Here is a 20,844-nt window from a genome sequence, read left to right on the forward strand (position 1 = left end):
TGTGGAACTGTGCCAGGCGTTTTTATTTTGTTTTTGTATTCCCCCCCCCCTTCTGCCTCTAGGTACCGTACATGATGGAAATCTCAGTGATAATTGGATCGTTGGAAGCACTGCTTCAATTTGAATATGTGTTTTTGCGGGAGGGGGCGTATGGTCATTGCTACCAGTCTACATTCTTCACAGTCTGGTTTTTTTTCTTTCCCCTCAACCAGGACTGGGGTCAATTTGTTGTTGATGCATCTGAAAGCTAAATAAGTCACACTGGGAGAGTTTTAATTCCACTGAGGCTTTCATGTTACTCAGAAATGAGGTATCTCAGCTACCAATTAGTAATCACGTCTCTGCTCACTCTGCCCAGGCAGAGATGGATTAAAAGCTCTCCGATGTGCAGTCTGCATTGAGCAGGACTAGAAACCTAATGGGACGGCTTATCTTGTGAAAAAAATTGTTTTTTTATTTTGGATTGATCTCCCAGAAAGAGCCCGTGCTTTGATTGATTCCTCCTTGAGTCTTACTTCTCTTGGTCTGGTGGTGTGTAGGTCCTAATGAAGTGTAGTGTCTTCATTGAATTGCTTGTGTGCTGTTGTTGTCCAGGTTTTAGTGAGTAACAGAAGATCCTTGATCTGACTGAGAGAGAAAACCATGTATTTGTTGTTGGATATGTGGAGCACAAACTTGGACTGTGTTAAGTTTCAGCCCTTATGAACAGGCTGTTAGCGTGACACAAACAAGAGCAAGAGATAACGGGAATGGGTGGATTCCTCCTGATGTTTCTGTCGTCATCCTCGCCGCGTCCAGTAAGATGCAAGTGTCATTCGTTGTCACTCTGGGAACAAATCAGTGACGAGGGAAATCTTGTGCTCACTGAGTGTGTTCATGTGTGTGGGTGAGACTAGTGTGACACGAACCCAACCGCATTTAAACAGACACACACGCACATTCACAGCGAGTGGCTGCAGGTTTCCCGCCAGCATAACCACCTGCAAACGTAGACATGTCGATGATGCAAAGGCAAAGAAAGTACTCGCTTCAGATATTTAATAGTTGCAGGCAGGCAATAAATGTTACAGTTATTCTCATTTTTGTAAGTCAAGTTTTAATTTTTTTCCGGCAATCTCATGTGTGAGGGACCGAGCTGGCTGGCATGAGGAGTCACAGGGTGGATTTTCAAAATAAGGGTTTAATTAACCCAAAACATGAAAGAAACAATATAACAAAATAAAAGAAGTTCAGGGACCATAAAAGGGGTCAGCTGAACCGAACTAAACTCAGGCCATAACATAAACAGAATAAAACTAAACAGACTGAACAATGACTAAACAAAAGATCCCAGACGGGAACATATGGCAGATCAGATCAGAACTGCAGCCCTGAACCTGCTGTCCTGGGCCCCAATGACGCCGTGCCCTTCTTTCTTTAAACATCGTTGGACTCACATCAGTGGAAGCGCACTGGTGCAAGTTCAGTACTCAAAGTCTTTTGCACCGTCAAACCAGAGTCAGGTTTCTAATCGTCGGCCAAGAGCAGGATGTCGCTCACCATCCTGCAGAGCAGCCGTTCAGTCGAACAAACCTGCACTCCAGAGCACTCGTGACTTGTAATTCATGTCGCTTGGTTCTGTAAAGTAATTAAAGGCAAGTCCCCGCGGTTGTTTTGGCTAGAGACACGCTCTGGAAAGCACAACAATCACAATGAAATGAAATGAAACCCATTGGACCCGTTGAGTTGCACAGTTTGCAAATGAGAAAAATCCCCGATGTCACTTTGATCTAATTTTTTTCATTTCTAGTAATTTGATTGACCCAGGTATCTGTGTTTTCATATACACTAGGGAAATGACATATCAAAGCAACGATGAACCACAGAGACATGGAGAGGAGGGCCCTGTGGTGTTCTGAGTGTTCACAATTCAGGTACACAAATATAAATAATCTCAGGATGCGCAGTGTCTTCCCGCAGGCTAAAGCCCCAGTCCTTATGATTTGAATGTAAACAAACATTCACTTAATTTACATAAGCCCTCGCTCTTGGTGGCTTTATACAAAACCTTGTTTTGCATATTGTTTTTGTTGCTGCTCTTTGTTGCTCATACTCCCGCTGTTGGAAGTGTGCACGCTGTGATGGTGGCTCCTTGTTACCACTACAGAGACTCATTAGATGTCCTATTAACCATTAAGGTATTTTGTCTCTTATGGTTTTAAAGCGTTAAACCAGTCCTTGAAATGTGTTGTATTGTGGGAAATCATATTTACCTTAAGTCTAGTACATTAAGCATTTCATATTTATTTCAGCCCTAATGTGTTTCATAATACTGCAACTCAACTCTCCTTGGCAGCATAATGGAGTGTGTTGTTTTGGATGCCAGTTTTCCTGGATATTTTGAGAGCCATTTTAATCTCCCTGCGACGCCTCCTTTTTGATCCAGATCCAGTGTTTCAAAGCTAGACTTTGCAGCGTGTCCTTGACTCCGCTGTGGGTTTCTGCTCTATCGACTGCCCACATTAGGCCTGAGCCTCCCGGAGGAGCAGCAGTGGCTGCTCAGTGGGTATGTTTGAATACCGTGTAGTCGGTGCATGGCAATTGCTTTAATTAACGCATTAAATGATCCCAACGCGCTATGCTGTACAGTAGTATATATACTACTGTACATATACTACTGTACAGAGAAATATTTAGGCCTAATATTTAAGATCTATCTATTTTAATTGCATATAGAATTTCCATCCATTTGGATTACATAGTTTTAACATAATCAAACTAATATACTTCATAATATTCAGGTTTATGCAATAAACTCAATTTACTTAAAATACATACAATTGATGTACTTTTTATTAATAAACCCAATGTGTTTTAAAATTTATATTCACATATTTCAAATATTTTTCCATTCCCCCCACATTTACAATATCTAACTACTACGATGTACAATACATAAAGATTGAACAATTTATTGGCGTGTGGTAAGTTTGGCCATTTTAAAAACTTTGACAGCAATACAGCATCACTATAACACGACTACAGTTGCGTTCCATTTGAGTTTTGTATCGCCTATTGATTATACTTATGTGTCACAGATTTGAACTATAAAAACCATCTGCCATGTTTTTTTTGGCGGTGATTTTTGGACTGCAATTCGGACAATTCAGTGTGTGGCATCAGTTTAATCCTGTGAGTCCTGAAGACGTGGTCACTTTTAAATGTGAATTGTTTGTTTTAAATGATTCCCTGAACGATAGTGTTTTGATAAAAGCACTAAACGTGTTCAAGTTCAAGACCTTTATTTGTCCCAGAGTGGCAATTGGTTCTATCACAGTAGCAATAAAGAACACCAACACAGAGCAAGACACACAACATAAAAAACAAAACATATATAACCACACATAAGAAATAAAAGCTTAAAACGTGAAGTACAAAAGTTACAATATTAGTAAAAAAAGAAAGAAAGAATGTGTACTTTACAGAGCAGAGCAGTGACATGGCAGTAGTCTGTCGGGTGTAATAGATTCAGCCTTCTTTGACGACTGTTTGTTGTTCAACTGAGATAGTTAATACTGCGGAGGGACTTTCATCACCTTTGCCAATGAGTTTTTCTGTTTGAGGTTGAGCGATGGATACCAGCAAATGAATGCAAAGGTGAAGACCGGCTCAATAAAACATTTATGAAACCGTGTCATCAGGGATCCGTTAACCTGGAACCTGGCTAGCTTTCTCGACATCTTTCCATTAGTTATAGTGTTTGCAGGAGTTGCGTGGTGAAACTCTGAAATCAGTGCACTATGGTTTTGTCGCATTCAATTCGAATAAAGCTTTTTCACAAAAGTTATTCAAAAAATGGTTTAAAACAGGACCATGAGACATTTCAGCATTGCTCGACATGCTCGCTATAACCTTTGTCGTCTGCAAACTTCACAATGGGCTGGTTGCCTAACTCACTACGACAGTCATTGGTGTACATTGGCAACGCAGCCTTGGAGAAAGAGCCAGTTGATGTTACAGACAGTCCAGAGATACATTCTTTGAGTTCAGTAGAGTTATAGTAGCTCCCTGCACACATCTGTTTTGTTGATACAAGGTTCAGTCCTGCCCAGTAGTTCTTTTTCTATCAATCGCCGGTTCGATCCCGGTTCCTCCAGTCCATGTCGATGTGTCCTTGGGCAAGACACTTGCTGCCCAAACTGCTGCCAAAGGCTCCAAAGGCTCTGCCATCGGTGCGTGAATGTGTTCAGTCCTGACGGGCAGGAGGCACCTTGCATGGTAGCCGCTGCCATCAGTGTATGAATGGGCGTGAATGATGGCATGTAGTTAAAGTGCTTTGAGTGGTTAGAACACTAGTGAGGAGCTGGACAAACTTAAGTCCATTTCCCATAACTCATGAGGTCACTGCAGCTGGGTGGCTATTGTAGATTGTTTCCATAAATTTAGGAACCGATGATTAAATACATAATGAAAAATAAAGCCTAATTGATCAGCCCAGTGGATCAGCAGATGGCTGTAAATGTTGTCGGGGCGAGGGCTTGAATGCTTAAAGATCTTCACATCAGTGCAGAAAAGGCAGAGATGAAATGACCGGAGTGCAGCAGAATGCCTTTTGAAGCAGCAGTTTCTTTGCTGAAGTTCTTGGACATCAAATCTTAGAATTAAACTGCCTAGCCTAAATTGTTATTGCTCAAGTTTGCTTTCAACCCTTCGGTTTTAACACAGTTTGGCCACTCCTTAGTCTACTTTTGTAAAGAGTATAGTTCAGTGAGATTACCCAGTTTAAAATTGAATTTGAGATGTTTGCTTTCCCAAGGTTTGCTGTTGGGGTTGATCTTAACTACCTAGTCAGGAATAACAGTGTCCACGAGCTGACAGCATGTTCCCCATCTGTAGGCATGTGCGATGCTGTAAATTATGTAAATCTAGAAATACATGTGGGCTTATCAGGGTACAGTTTTGTGGCTTTACAGTGTTACATAGATTGTCTACTTGTCTGTGCACAGTAGATAGTGCATGTGCAGTCAATCAACTTCAACATATCCGGATAATAAAGACGTCTCACCATTGCCCACTCTATTTGGATGGCTGATATATTTTTGAGGTAAACAATGTCTCCTCACTCCTCACCTTACTTATTCAGAAGATTCCTTTGAACAGGATGCAGAACATACTCAGCTGTAAGAATCATTGCTTTGTTGGCCTTCATCCCACAACTCATGTGACCCACGTCAGGGAGCAATTAAAAGCTCTGAACCTTAAAAACACTCCATGTCTCCTGCCCAGGTGAAGATGTGTACATCAGCTTGTGTGGCGCTTGTGAGGAACTGAACATCCGTCTTGAGCCGGACTCTGTTCTGTTGAGTCAGACCTACATTTCCTTGGCCAGCGTTCGCAAAGTATTCCTCACTTACAGCAGTGAGATCTCTCTGAAGTACTGCTGGACGACGTGGCCCAGCCTGCAAGAGGAGGCTCTGAGCTTATTGAGGTATGCAGGAAGGTGTTTTTAATAGGAAGTGTGGGCTGTATAAACTCCCCCTTTTTGCTACATGTAGCAAGTAGAATTACCTGCTGTGTTCTTTTTTTCCTGTGTTGCCAGAAATAGCTCAAGTGTCCATCACTTTCTTTCTGCCCGCGACACTTTGTTCTTCTCTCTGCCTCTCTTTATCTCTGATCCTCCTCGTTTCTCTTTGTTGTTGTTTTTTTTGTTGTTTCACCTTCGCCTCCCTTCCTTCATTTCTCCAGGGAGAGCACGGCGCTCCCACAGACGGAGGAGGGCGAGAGGGAGCGGCTGCTCGTTCAGTGCGAGTCTGACCCCGCGGCGATCCATCGCCTCCCACTGCTGTCCAGAGCCCTGCAGGAGCGCCGAAGCCAGGCAGTGAGGGACTATCGCCTGACCCTCTCACACAGCTGCATCACTGTGGAGCCAGCGGTGTGTTCATGTGTGTCTGTGTTTTCCGTGTCTCTCCATATCCCTCTTGCCCAATATCTCTCAGTACCCTACCCATGGATTTGCAGCTCACTTTCCCTCCTTGTTAAGACTGTACTGCATAATCGAATACTTGAATTCATGCGAAGGGGGTTATCGTACCTCTATACAGCCTTCTCTGAATTAGCAGGGTTTCAGTAGCTGGTCCAAGAGCGGGTTGGCTGTTTGAGACGGGGTCCTCAGGTTAAAAGGACACTAATCGCTACATGCTACGCCAAAAGATCGGATTTGAGATGAAATTTGTTGCAGAGAGTTATGTTTCAGCTCTGCTGTTCAAACGTAAATCTGAACCGACTCCTCAGTCGCAGGTCACGGGGGCTGGGCCCTTTCTGCCTAAGGACCTTCAGGTAGCCTTACCTGTTCTGACACCGCCATCCACCCCCACTTTTTTGCCAGTGTCTCCTCCGCTTAAATCAGCCAGGTTCCCTGGGCAGAGGGAGAGAGGAGACGGAGAGAAAACAGAAGGAGAGAGAGAGAGAGAGAGTGCGGGGGAGGGAGAGTAAACAGTCTGTAGGCCAGTCCCAACACAAACTTTGAGAGGGAGAGAAACACAGCAGTCTACACATGCGTAAACCCACCCACGCACACACACACACACAACAAGATTCCTGTGTGTGTGTGTGTGTGTGTGTGTGTGTGTGTGTGTGTGTGTGTTTGTGTGTGTCTGGAATTGAGGCTTGATAAATAAACAGTCAACTTCCACATTGTTTACCACACTGAAATGAATGCAGTTGAACTTCCATTAAAAAAACGCCGCTAACATAAACTATGAATGGTTTCCTAACCAATCTATTTTTTTTTCTCTGTGAGAGAATATGCATTTACAGTGAGTGCATCCCTGCTTTATATCCTTTAAGTAGAATCACTCATTATTTTTCTTCCTCAGGAGGGGGAAATATGGCCCAAAACCCCGGCACAGTTCAACATCGTCTTCAAGCCTGAGGAGGCCAAACTGTACCAACAAACCATATATTGTGATGTCACAGGTCAGTGCCTAGAAAACACACATTTAGGATTCACATAGCAAAGCACAGTATTGCACGTATCTTTACGACACAGCAACAACCAAACAACGTCAGAGTTTTAGCCATGCCATGCTAGCTGCAATTTGTTCCAGATCTCAACAACTTTTAGATGGATTGAGGTTAACATTTTTGTTTTCGTGGAAAGTCTCAACATTTATTAGATTGATTGACATGACAAATGGTACAGACATTCATGTTCCCCTCAGGATGAATTATAATAACTTTTGAATCCTTAATGTTTCATCTTGCACCGTCATCAGGACAAACTTTAAAGGTATCCAGTAATTTGGTCCAAATACAGTCTTTGGCCCTGACAAAACTTTTTAGGGTTTGTTCGTGCGCCAGTAAGTGCAGACCAGATTTTACTGCGCATGTGTTGTACCCCATTGATATGACACTTGAGCAGTAGTAGAAATAAGAAAACCTCTTTAAAAATCCCATTGATTGTTTTTAAGACCCAGATACACTATCTGACATGGTGTGCCTGAATTGGTCCAGAGATCTCAAACAGTGTACACACATAGGGTGAGTTTTCAAGGTTATCTTTCCAATGTTGAAATGAAGATAAATTTAGATTTGAGTTTGGGTAAGGGTGTTATTTGGGATCAAATTATGACTAAATGCCGTTAGGTTGAAGGTCAATGTGTATTACGGCTTACATTTACAGCAATTTTATAGCAACACACACACAGACACACACACCTACACACACACACACACACACACACACACACACACACACACACACACACACACACACACACACACACACAAACTTGGCTTGTTTCTTGAACCAATAGCCTCTTTTGTTTGTTCTTCAACTTCTTGGAATTGATTGTTTTAACGACTTTAAGCAGACTGTACACTCCTGCTGTAAATCAATAGTTTTGGTTTTCTCATAAAAGATTCTCCTTCCCTCAGTGGGTTGGTTCAGACAAAGGTCACACAGACAAGGCTGGGTAGAAAACCATGTCTGTGTGTTTGATTATTGTCAGAGAACAACAAGGTCTCTTTTCATGTTCCATTTTCCTTCAGCGTGCGACACCCACAGTCAAACTTGGCGCCGCAAATGAACCAATCAATCCGCCTAAATGCTTTAACCACTGGATGACTTGTTGCTACTTCATCTCATTTTCATATTAGACAATGCAGTCACGGGGACCCAATATATGCATCTCAACCCTGTGGTAGTAAAAGGCTGTTGGGGAAATTTACATGTGGCCGTCACGTGTGTCTTCTGAGCCGGAGGCCAGATTTACATTCATTTCCATGTTTTCTGAGGCAGTTGACGACCTGACCAGCCTAGGTAAATGACAGCCCAACTGGAGATTACCGGGCCCTGATTGAAGAAGCTTCAGAAGCTTTTTCAGCAGAACTGCGGAACTCTAATGGCCTTTAATACGTTCACAGTAGAAAGAAGCTGCAGCAGAGTGAATGTTTAGCAAGTATTCATTTTTGTATTTTTGTTCTTCTGATTTAGCACTTTAAACTGCAGACATAAAAACAAACTTTGCCAGTGACCTGAATAAAATCCCAATATATTTTCTGGGGTTACTCTGTCTTTAACTTTGTTGTGAATCTCTCCCTGTCTGTGTCTGCACTCAGGCCGTGAAGCTCGGTTGCCTCTCACAATACACGCCGAGGGCATGGGACCTAATCTCCAGCTCAACTATGACCTGGTGGACATGCAGAACGTATTCGTTGGTCACAAAACACGTTATGAAGTAAGAAAGGTTCAGCCAAAGTCAACAGTTGTTTCCCTTCAGTCAGGACACGCTAGTAATGTGATGAGCTTGATGTATATCGTACATAAACCAAAGCGTGTGTCTCCCTACCGTTTACAGTGAGTCTGTGCATTTAGTTCAAGCTAAACAAAAGTTGACAAAAATCAAATTCTAGAAATTTGCAATGCAATGATGTATGCAGCCCCTGTATGAAGCGTTTAATGCCGTGTTTTGATCAAATCTAAGCTTATTTGTGGCTGAAGTCTTTGGTAGAATTCTATGTTGTCATATTGTAAAGCGTTCATGTTATTTTGTCCACTTGTGTGGAATATAACATACCCTCGTTGGGCGTCTGTTCTTATAAATAAGCTTCAACTGTTAGACTAAACCAACAGAACGGTTGATACAATTCCCAACATAAAAACAACTCATGCACTTATCTCTTTTTAGTGCTGCAATAAAGTCATCAAATGTTTCCTGCAAAAATTCAAATTAGGCTCTCAGAGCAGAGTCATTTTTCTATTAAAGCTGAACTCAAGTGGCCTCACAAAACGTGAATGCAGCACATGTTTATTCCTTGATTATTGACGGTGGGGCTCATTAAAGAAAAACATGACTGGAGTGTTGAATCAGTGGATCCTTCTTTTTTGTCCAGGTGCAGGTTCACAACAGAGGACTGATTGATGGCCGTTTCAGGCTGTCAGGCCTTGACACCACTTTCGGCCGCTGTTTCTCCTTCAGTCCTGAGGAAGGTGTTGTTCCCCCCGGGGCCTTCCAGACTGTGGATGTCACCTTCCACAGTCGCGTCTTGGGAACCTTCTCCGAGGACTTGCTGCTAACTGTCACAGGACGACCGCAACCGCTTACCGTGACTTTCAGGTGAAGTTAGCGAGTGAAGGTAGCGAGTGTAGTGACGAGTGATGACGGAACAATCAGATTTGTCCATGCAAATATAAAAGTAGTAACTAATCAAAATACCAAGGCTCCTCATGACTCATGTTTTTGTCTTCTTTTTTTTCAGTGGTTGTGTCATTGGTCCTACATTCCACTTCAATGTTTCAGAACTCAATTTTGGAGATGTAGCCTTTGGTGAGTTATTTATTTTTGTATTCCTACATAAGATATATTATATATATATATATATATATATATATATATATATATATATATATATTATAAACCAGAGAATCACAACATTCAGAAAAAAAGGTCCTCCTCTTCAGCCTCCTCTTTATGTTCCCATTTTTTCCATCTTTGTCATCTGTCTCTATGGGCAGGTTACCCACTAAGATTGCGTTGTTCCCTCATCAACACCTCCTTGGTGCCAATGACCTTTGCCCTGCGTGTCCTGGGAGACGGGTTGGGTTCTCCCAGTATAAACAGTGCCCAACAGGCGTCCGAAGTGTCCCGGAACAATTGGGGAGGCAGTGCTGCTAGAGACCTTCATGCACGGCCTGTGGAGTTCACCGTCACACCTGCTGCGGGCTCTGTGCGTGCCTTGTCAGATGTCACCATTCAGGTACAGTAAATTAACAAATGGAGGGGGAACCAATTTAAAGTCATTGATTTATCCTGGCAGCATACATGAATTACAGGTCTGTAAAGATGTGTGCTGAAACTGCACAGTATGTGTTTGTAAAAGTATGCCCATATTTTCAGCCTTAAGTAGAGCTGCAAATGAAACAAGCAATGCATCCCCTCAAATAAGATATCATACATTTTCTATACAGAAAATTCAGTAGGTAATACTTACGTATGTCAAAAATATTTATTATTGAAGCAAAACTTGTCTTTAGAATGTAGATGAAGTCTGCTCGGCAGTGGTGATGTTATCCTCTGCCTGGCATATTAAGCAGTTTGCCCACCATGGTCAGTTTCACCATAGTTGAAGCAACAGTTCAACGTTTACATAACCTTCCATAAAACCTCAACTTTTTTATTTTTATTTAGTTTTTCTTTTACATATTTTGCATGGATTAAATATATGAGATAGAACATGTTCATTATTGAGCTTTGGTTGAGCAACTACTAGCTTTTGGTGCTTTACTTTAGACAGAGCCAGGCCAGCTGGTTCCCCCCGTTTTTATGCAAAGCTAGGCTCCCGGCTTCATATTTAGTACATACATACAGTATATATAGACATGAGAGTGTTATCGGTCTTCCCAAAATAACCGTAGGTGAAATTTGCCTTAAAAGTTCTATTTACTTGTTTTTCAGAATGACACTCTTTGTCATTCGACTTACTTTGGTAGAAGGACTTGAGAGGATTAAGTTGTCCCGCGAGGCATTCATCACAAACTCTACAGCAATAAACTAAAAACCTACTAACTGAAATTGTGTACACGGTCGTTGCTCACTGTATGTTTGGAACCTTGTGTGGTCTTATACTATATCTGTGTATTGCATATACAGGTGATGCTGTGCTCCAACACAGTCAAGAGATACAGGCTGGCGCTGGTGGTGGATGTTGAAGGTGTCGGAGAGGAGATCCTGACTCTGCCTATCAATGCCAGGTCAGACACATCTACAGATGTGAACGTACACACACTGTTTGATGTGTACACAGACATACTCATACATCAGTTTACATTTTGTGCTGTCTCGCAAGTTGCAGCAAAATACTTATTGTTAGAGGTATTATTTAACTTTTCAGAAAATCCTTGTTATTTATGGCACCGGTGGCCGTTAACTGAACTGCAGTCCGCATCCTCAACATTGGACGTGATGTTACAATTATACAGTATATCATATTTACAATAACATTACTATTTATAATATTACTCTATTTTATTAAGACCATGCTTCATGATAGTAACTAGCTTGCCTTTTGCAAATTACTTTATCAGCTAACGCTGCAAAATAGCCAACGCCTCATCCATGCCGCGTAGCTAAGTTATAGCTAGCTGGCTAACCTTAGCCTAGCTTAGGTTACAGTCAGATAATGTTTATATATGTTATTTATACACCTTTGCTTTCAACCGTTACATAATTTATCTTTGGCTGAAATCAAAACTGTTTATCATATTACATTAGTATCATTATACTATCAACTATAGTGTAGTATAGTGTAGTATAGTACAGTCATTCCCAAAGACTGGGTCGGGACCCACAGGTGGGTTTTCAGAATTTCTTCCAGTCTTTTATTCAACATTTATATCTGCAGTACACCTTTGAGCCACATGAAGGAGCCTGAATGTCCGTATTGCTCTGATAATTGTAGCCCACTCATAACATTGAGTTTAATATGAAATCCTAACGTACATTGTGTTTGTTTTACTGATTAGAGAAAATGAAAAGAATGAGATGTATTTATTTGGCCTCATTTAGAAAGTATTCAACGTGTGAATATTTTTTCAATAACACATTTATAAATTGAAGTTCTGATTGTCAAGTGACTATCTCGTCGAAATGGCTTAAAATAAGGTGTTGCAGAAATGGCAATAAAAAATGGTCAAGAATGTTCATTTATGCACAAATTTGCTCTTCTCATGATTTATAGATGAGGCCTATTGTGAATTGGGTTGTGATGATTTTTAAAAGTGGGTCCCAAGAAAAAAGTTTGTGAAACACTGGTACAGCATATAGTATCAAAAGCTTACATAGGCAATTACGAAAGTCAGGGAAGGTCTCAGGTTTGAAGTTACCTAACAATCTGTTCACGCATTACAAAGCCATTAATACATGTATATTGTTACACATAGTATCATAAGTTTAACTTTCCACATTGGGGCTATAAACAGATTATTGGGCCAGTTGTCCTGTATATTTTTCTTCTTCTGCCATAACACTGTTTGATCTCATAAAAGATGAATGAATGAATGAAAATGAATCACCATCGGCCTCTCCTAGTAAGATGGAATATCATCTCGTCTTCTAAAATTAGTGCTGCCATGCCATAAAACAGCAGAGGGTTCATCTTGCTTTTTTCCAAACTAAAGTAAAGTGCCTTTTTTTTCTAACAATAACCTCTGCTGTGCTTCTGGCTGTCGCTGAGGCTTTGACAAGCTGTGAATGTGGTCCATTGAACCTCCATACAGGTGTCGACAAATCACCGGAGTAGGTGTTGAATATTCAGAACCTCATTTGCATAATAATACATTGGAATGTCACCGGCACCATCACTCAGAATAGGGCAATGGTAATCTGATTTCCTTACAGCGATCACCCCGTAATTGTAAATTTATGAATCAGATCTAATTAATATACTGCAGTTTTGGCGCGATGTCATGCAATTACTTGTGTATTGAGAGACCGTTTTTCCTTATGAGGCGGTTGAATACCTCTTCTTTCAACAATGCAATTACTGTTGTGAATCATAAATAAGCCACAGGTTGTTCCTTCTCTTATCCTCTCTCTGTGTATTTCTCTTTGGTAATAGTTGTGTTGTTCCTGATATTGTGGTGGAGACTCCAGTGTTGGACTTTCGAAGGTGTTTCCTCGATCGGCGCTACGAACAGCAACTGCGGCTGACCAACAACAGCACTCTACCTGCCTGCTACGGCATGCTTGACCAGGTTAAGTAGATCATTGCAGTCAATTATTCATTTGTGCGGCAGGGTACTCATAAAACAGAGAACTGAACAAATACGAAACCTGTCCTGCTGACACATGCATATTTAAGACAATGGCTCGTTTCCAACTCAATATAACACAATTTAAGTGTTAGAGGTGAGCGGCATGACTAAAGAATAAAACGGCTTAAAGGATTCGCACAACATTTTGGGACATATGCTTACGTGTATCTGCTTTCTTGCTGAGAGATGATGCCACTCTCATGTCTGTCCCGAAATGATAAAACTGTATCCAAAGGTAACACAATCTGATTAGCTGTACCTCTAAAGATAACTAATCTACACATTAAATCTTTATACGTTTATTGTACTTTAGACACAGTAACCTTTGACAATATCCACAAGATTTGACAAAGCCAGAATGCTAAAGCTGTTTCTTAGCTTTTGCTGAACTTTGAAGTGCATTTTCGCTGAGAATGAGCACTGTGGATTTTGACTTCCATCACTTCCATTGGCAGCGTATTAGGAAGGGATCTTCTAATTGGGAGTATGAACTGGAGGAATAATTACGGCAAGATAAATCTTCCGTGTTCCAATGCACACCTGACTATTGTTGTGAGACTGACTTAGACTATGAAAGTGCACTCAGTAGAGTGCAGATCTCCGCCAGGTGTTTCTCCCTCTCCCCTCGCAAACAAAGAAGAGTTGGATGTCACTCAGTGGTCCCTCCCAGCTAACCTGCAGTCAGATGCTCTAGTTGAAAATGAGACCGAACTTTTCTATGGATGTCCGTTTTCTATCCCCGACAAATGCCAAATTGGTAAGGCTTGCTTTTAGCCTAGCTCAATTCTGCCGGAAGTGCCTTTTGCTGCTGAAGTGGTTGTTGATCACTTGGAGCCCCTACCGGCCAGTAAAGAGGAAGGAGGAGTCAGCCATTCAAAAAAAACATTATCCATTAATCCGTACAAAAAAAAAAGTCTATGTGCCGGACTATTTCTTGACTGGGAGCAGTGACTTAGCTCACCGTCTCCTCGCTCCAGCCTCATTTTTATCGCACTGATATGAGAGCGGTGTCAATCTTCTTATCTAACTCTCCGCAAGAAGGCGAACACCATTCCCAAAATGTTGAACTATTGCTTTAATAAATGCAATTTAATACCACTATCACTAAGACTTTCTAATGATTTCAGAGAGGAAATAGAATTAAGATTATATTTAGAGTCAAAATAATCTGACCCTGATTTAGCTAGCTCCATGAAACTGCAAAGTACTGGTACAAATGGCCAACATTGTGACAAGGTGAGGGAGGAATGAATGACTTCCAGGACCTTTTTGCTTTCTATCTATACGTACAATAGATGTTGAGTCTGTATGCTTGCATTAAAAATGTAATTTCTGTCTGTGTCACCTTTTTCAGGAATACCAGGAGAGTCCGTCACTGCTTTTTGGCAGTTCCGCACCAAGAGGATTGATACTTCGTCACAGTTCAGAGGAGCTTCCTGTGTTTCTGCTGGCTAAGTCCGTAGGAAAGCAGACACACACTCTACGCATCGCTGTGTTCGGCAGCAGCCAGCCGCCCTTGGTCCGTGGAAGTGTGAATAACTGTCACTGGTTGAATACCATGCGAGTGTAATTGTGAGTGTCATTTTGTGTACTCTAATCTGCCTCTGTTTGGTTCTGTTCTGTTCCAGGAGGTGACTGTGTCCTGTATTGGGCAGGGACCAATAGTTCGTGTTCACAGTCCACAGCTGGACTTTGGCACAATCCCGGTTCTGACGGACATTACCAGAGCCCTGCACCTGTCAAACCAGTCTCCTATTCCAGCCCACTTCACTGCTCACATGGTACAAACACAGCAACACCAACACACCGACTAGCGCTGTTAGGTAGGCTTGCACATGCTAAAAATAGATAAACTTATAAAACACTAACTTACATTCAAATAGAGATAAACAAGGTAACTTTACGTGCCCTCAGTTCTAGTGGTAGGATGTTGCAGTAATTAAATGTTTTTAGCAGAAAATTTAGTGGATTTAATACATACCTGTCGAGCCTTCAGTGGCTAGATTCCTTGTGCAAACCTTCTGTCTGTCTTCCCCTGCTCTTGTGACTAATTGATTTTCAGTCTAATTTGATATGTAATTAATGAGTTAATAGGTTCAATACTTGGTTAGCTCTTGAAATAATTAGTTGCCAGTTCAATTTTAGTGTTATCCCAGGAGAATCAGGGATTTACCTCACAGTGTGCTCATTAAACCTGCCAGATGGTGACATTTTGTCAATTCAGGATGACATGAACGAAATAGACGGGCTTGATCTGGGAAGCTGATTGAACGATGATCCTCTCGGATTGCCTTGTTGTTGTTTCTGGTGTTTGTAGCTTTTCATGCACAAAATAGTAATTCTCACGGTGAGTAGGATTTGGTGGAATCTAGCGGTGTGTTTGCAGACTACAACCAACTGAATTTTCCCTCCACTCATTCCTCAATATGCAAGACTACGGTGACGTGGTCCGCCGAGCACAAAACTGTGGTAACGGCATTTGCCTCCCTCAGAGGCCATCCTTCCTATCGAACACTATGAAAATGTCTTACACTTTGAGGTACCACGGTTTTGCACTCTGCAGCTCATGTTTCACAAGCGTGTCGGAGAACTACGGTGGCCTTCAGGTAACATAAAAAACCCCGCAAAAGACTCGGGTTGAGCCAGTGTTTCATTCGTCCGTTTTGGGCTACTGTAGAAACGTGGTGGTGCTGGTGGTGCACCCGCTCCCTATGTTGATACGAGGGATTTAGACTTCTTCAGAAAATGTTGCCTTCTTTGTTGTTGTACTTCCTGCATCCAGCGCTGTCATTTGATCTGCCAGTGACGAGTTGGATGTAAGGAAGAACTACAGGCTTTTTAAACTTGGATTTTTTTAGTCTCCGCCTCTTGGTAGTGTGCTCTAGGCACCACTCAATCATCCCCAAATATGAGTGCAGAGGATGTTATGGACGAGGATACATTTTAAAAGTGTTTTGGCTACAGCCAAAGAAATGCAGCAGGGAGAGGTCAAAGTTGCTGCTGCATTGGCTCTGCAAGAGGATGCGGCCGGCAGTGACCATCCGGATGTCAGTAACTCGCGTGCAATGCATCCTGGTACATGTAGATACCGTCGGCTCAGCTCCACGAGCAGGAGAACTCAGCTTTCTCCGTCAATATAGCGCGCACTGAGGAGTCTATTGCTTCAATTGATTCCATTTACTATCAACACAGATTGGACATCCACATAAAAGGCGATGAATTTTAGGATTAAACAACTAATGTTCTGCTTACTTTTATATATAGAGAACTCACTCAGTGTAAATGAAACTTTACCGCGACCTGAGATCTACAGTGTTTCACTTGCCTCCTGAAAGCCCCTCTTCTCACTTTAAAATCCGCCGGGAACAAGCTTGCGACTAGAGCTTTTTGACTCAATACTTCCTGCAGTTGTGTGACCCTGTCCTCTCCTCTGAGGCAGCCTCTGAGCCACCCCTCCCTCCCCTCCCGCACACTCTCAAGAATTAATCAATGCGGATTCTCCTTGAATTACATTACATCTCGCTCAATAGGCTGGTTGAGATCCACACAGAGAGACCTGATGACTGAAGATTGCGGGGATATTACGGAAGGCATCCACACTTGCTTGTCATCTAAGTGACCGTCTGTGAGAAATTCACCACGACTCCGTCCCTAATCCAACCTAGGCTTTTATTGATTATTTTATGCAGTCTAGTCAGTTCTCGCAGCACCTCGCAGCGGATAAGGAAAGAATCCCTTTAACGTACAGTGTCAAAAATATCTCGACAGCCAGTGTGCACTGTGAAGAATAGCTTCAAGCGTAGCGTAGCATAGTAAACCCTTTACCTCAAATGGTAACAGATTTTTCTCTACTTTATTTTCTGTTGATACAAACAGAGATACAAAGCTAGAAATAGAAACTGCATGACAATACAAATGTACATGATATGGACAATGAACACCGTACGCCATTGTCTGCACTCTGTTAAAAAGGGATCGGCTGGAAAATTCATATGTTATTTTCGTCTGTTTTTGGCTGGCAACCAGAAACATGATTCCAGTTACATCGTATTGATTTGGTTGCGCTGTAGAAAGTTTGTCGGGAGAATCGGCTGCAGCAGTCACTTCAGCACCAGGTTCATGTGCTCTTCTTGATAGCTGTACGGCATGCCGCACCGCCGTGGATCCTAAGCCCTCCTGACTTGTGCCGCATTCAAAAGCAATCAATGCTAATCAAGCTGTGGGATGCAGCAGGTTTGATGTGATTATTGAGATTCCAGTCATCTTGCTCCTCTCTCTGGGGAGTCGACCCCCTGCTCTTTCCCCTCTTCTGACTCTACCCATCCCTCCACAGTGATCACCCTTGTATCGACCCACACTGAGTTCGCTTTCACCGGCTCCTTTACCCGATCCTTTACTCCGAAAGTCACTCTCTAGTCAAGTGTTGCCTGCGTCTTTTTTTTTTCTTCTCTCGAATGTCTGCAAGACTTTTCTCTAAGGAAGTAGCTTTGAACAGAGACGTCAAACTGAAGCTCCATATTTAAATCGTCCAATATTATTTTGAGTACAGTCTCTGCAACACTGAATACAGCAATAATGTCAATCGCAGTGTTTGACTGAAGACACTCTTCTCTGACGATGAACAATCTACCGCGTCGTCCTGTCGGCATTTGAAAGTGCCGACGAGCTTCACTGCATCTTTAGGAAGATCATTCTCAACATCCGAATTAGAAGTGTATGTCCCAGCCATTCATCACCACAGTTGCTGTATAAAACATTGATTGTGATCACGAACCACTGCTTGGTCACACAGTACAGTGGAGGGCTTTATTGAAGGCCTGGAGATGAACATCTGTTTTCTTATTTCGCTGGACTCTACTCATAAATACAATCCACAGAGCTGGGAAATAGAATGAGTATTGAACTTGCAGCATTCCCTGTTTCATGCTCTTATCAAAGAGAGTGTAGACCTGAGACAAATAACATTTTTAAACTACCCACGTGTGAAGGCTTTTATGTATTCGAAAACATATTTTAACATAAGATATGCTACATCTTTACAACTGTGCATCTCATACCCTACTCATTATCGTAACCATAGTAGGGAGATATTTCGTCTTGCTTATGTCAGGCAGGGAGCCACTGCTCTACTTACACCTCTAGGATCTCATGCTACACCGAGACATCGATGCGATTATGTAGCTACGTGATATTCACATCTATCTCTCCACGTCCATGCATGGCATTGGCCTCAATGGCGTGTGCAGCACAGTTAGAAGAAAGTGCCCCGCCCCAAGGGAGATACGTATATTGTTTCTCCATCGCATCAGATGCTTCAGCTTAGAGGAACTGTGACTATGTTTCTTGTTTCCTCAGAGCCACAGAAGTTCCTTTGTGCGAGTTGAGCCCAGTGAGGGGGAAGTGCCACCCGAGAGCCAGCTGGAGCTGAGAGTAGTGGCCCACCTGAAGGACACGCTTCACTTCCAGGCCAGGCTGGAAGTGTCCATCCAGGACAGCGAACCGCACGCTGTGCTTCTGTCCGCCACAGGCACCGGCACCACAGTTGTCAGTGACAAACCTTTCGCTCCCAACCTTGACCTAGGCACATACTTAAGGTAGAACGAAAGAGGTCACGCTCAAATTGTGACTCGGTGATAATGATGTGGGGATTTACAACTGAAAATGTAGTGCTGACAGGATGCCTCGCCTCCTTGCTGTCTTCTGTATGTCCTATAAGCCATGCGTCATGCCAGTATCACTTCAAGCTGACCAACCAGGGTGAGCGAACGAACCGGATGTACTGGCGGAATGACGGCTTCCAGCCCTCAGCAGAAACCCGAAAAAGGGGCAGCTTATCCGGCCGAACCGTCCTGCCCCCCATCTCTGCTCCCAGAAAGAAGGGTATCTTGAGCTGTCAGTCCTCCAGCAGAGAGAAGGCAGTGTTCAGCCTCAGCCCTTCTCGTGTGGAGCTTGCTCCAGGCGGCTCTGTTGACATGGTGCTGACGGGATCTTCAGACTCCCCCAAGGTGAGACAGTGGGCTTGCAGGCCCGAAAGGGAATAAACCCAAACTTCTGAATTTCATAAGCACACTGTACATGTACAGTTCATATGTTCTTTTCTTCAACAAGGTTGCACAGGAGCGCCTGGTGTGCCGTGGCTTTGTGGGTCGCCAGGGCTGCAATGAGGTCATCATGTCTGTAGATGTCACCTGTCGCTTTGTGGCTCCCTTACTCAGCATTTCCTCCAGGCAGCTGAAATTCTACCTGGAGAAGGTTGGTCAAAAGACTGTCTCTCCAGGATACCTTTATTCAAAACTATATTATTATATTAGTAATTAGTTCTGTAATGTAAATATTTATTTATTTGTCTTACAGGTCCCAGGAAAGAGTCTAACACCCCTATATGAGAAGCTCATCTTGGAGAATGTGTCGTCTCTGCCTCTGTCCATTGAGCTCTCTCTTGGGGAGCCGTTCTCCCTGTGTGAGGCCTCGGGAGCCCATAGCCCAGCTACCACTAAGGTACACATCTCCTCCTCTTGGGTAACTTTTGTTTTTCATTTCATGTTCCAAGATGAGAAACCTATTGATTTTAGTGGCACACAGACTTTTGGCCTGGCACCACCATGAATTGGAACTTAAATCTGCCTCCTAAAACCTCACTTCAAAATTTTGAAAGTGATTTGCATTGAGTGACAATCACCTAAAACCTGTAGTGAGTGAGCAGTGTGAGAAGTGCTGTCAGAACCTAATGCTGTTGAGGTGGCAACAAGATAGTCAGCAACAATACAACTCATCGCTTCTAAAAATAAGGCGACCTTATGAACAGTTCAAGTTCAGTGGAACTCCTCTGCATCACTGTCCCTCTTGTCTGTAGTGGACGTGTGTGTATACATATTATTTATTTTTTCATCACAGTTAATGTGTTGAGTCGGATACTGTCTTACTTAATATTCCTTATCTTCCATTTGAGACACATGGGCTGTCATATGCTTGTTTTAAACTCAATGTTTCGATGACTTGCACTCAGTGGCATTACTCCTTTTAAACACCTTTTTCACCGTACATCATACATTCCCAGAAGACCCATGTTTATATTTGATCACAGCTCTAACTTCCATTCTGACAGTTGATTTAAATATGGGATTTGGAATCCGCATTAAAATGGTTTTAAAGCCTGAAGCTAAAGAATAGCGGAATATGTTTATAAGCCCGGGTCCCTTGGCAGGATAACAATAGATGTTTGATTAAACTCTGTAAAAAAAAAAAAAAATGTTAAAGGTTGTGAACTTATGCTTTGGGAGTCATCCGATAGAAAAAACTTAAATGTAATGGAAGACAAAAAATGAGAAAAGTTGAAGTCTGTGATCCTAACTATTGCAAAGTCAGCGTGTTTGCTTCAATACCGTTTAAGTTTTACATTTTAACTCCTGTATGTCTCTTCCTAGTCCATGGTTTTAGGTGACGGGAGGCAGGCTAAGTTGTGGGTTTGCTTCAATCCAACTTACTGTCAGGATCAGGTGTCACGAGTCGTGGAAGAGGTAACAGTGATGCTTTTTTTTTTTTCTTTTTATTCC

The 20,844-nt window shown here is 42.4% G+C and overlaps 1 protein-coding gene across 3 annotated transcripts in view; it reads left to right on the forward strand.

The window, feature by feature from the left end:
- The window catches only part of hydin (HYDIN axonemal central pair apparatus protein), a 72,932-nt gene that overhangs the window by 11,295 nt on the left and 40,793 nt on the right, over positions 1-20,844 (forward strand). For all 3 annotated transcript variants that reach the window (XM_031875659.1, XM_031875658.1, XM_031875660.1), the window contains exons 8-23: positions 5,266-5,467; positions 5,725-5,911; positions 6,855-6,954; positions 8,599-8,717; positions 9,373-9,596; positions 9,739-9,806; positions 9,995-10,236; positions 11,130-11,230; positions 13,096-13,231; positions 14,646-14,810; positions 14,920-15,072; positions 18,647-18,885; positions 19,008-19,296; positions 19,400-19,543; positions 19,646-19,789; positions 20,716-20,808. In XM_031875659.1, the coding sequence (XP_031731519.1) occupies positions 5,266-5,467; positions 5,725-5,911; positions 6,855-6,954; positions 8,599-8,717; positions 9,373-9,596; positions 9,739-9,806; positions 9,995-10,236; positions 11,130-11,230; positions 13,096-13,231; positions 14,646-14,810; positions 14,920-15,072; positions 18,647-18,885; positions 19,008-19,296; positions 19,400-19,543; positions 19,646-19,789; positions 20,716-20,808 (2,606 nt within the window). The remainder of the gene's footprint in view (positions 1-5,265; positions 5,468-5,724; positions 5,912-6,854; positions 6,955-8,598; positions 8,718-9,372; positions 9,597-9,738; positions 9,807-9,994; positions 10,237-11,129; positions 11,231-13,095; positions 13,232-14,645; positions 14,811-14,919; positions 15,073-18,646; positions 18,886-19,007; positions 19,297-19,399; positions 19,544-19,645; positions 19,790-20,715; positions 20,809-20,844) is intronic.

The sequence above is a fragment of the Anarrhichthys ocellatus genome, unplaced genomic scaffold (genome assembly GCF_004355925.1).
Source record: "Anarrhichthys ocellatus isolate YVR2014 unplaced genomic scaffold, GSC_Weel_1.0 scaffold93, whole genome shotgun sequence".
NCBI classification, from domain to species: domain Eukaryota; kingdom Metazoa; phylum Chordata; class Actinopteri; order Perciformes; family Anarhichadidae; genus Anarrhichthys; species Anarrhichthys ocellatus.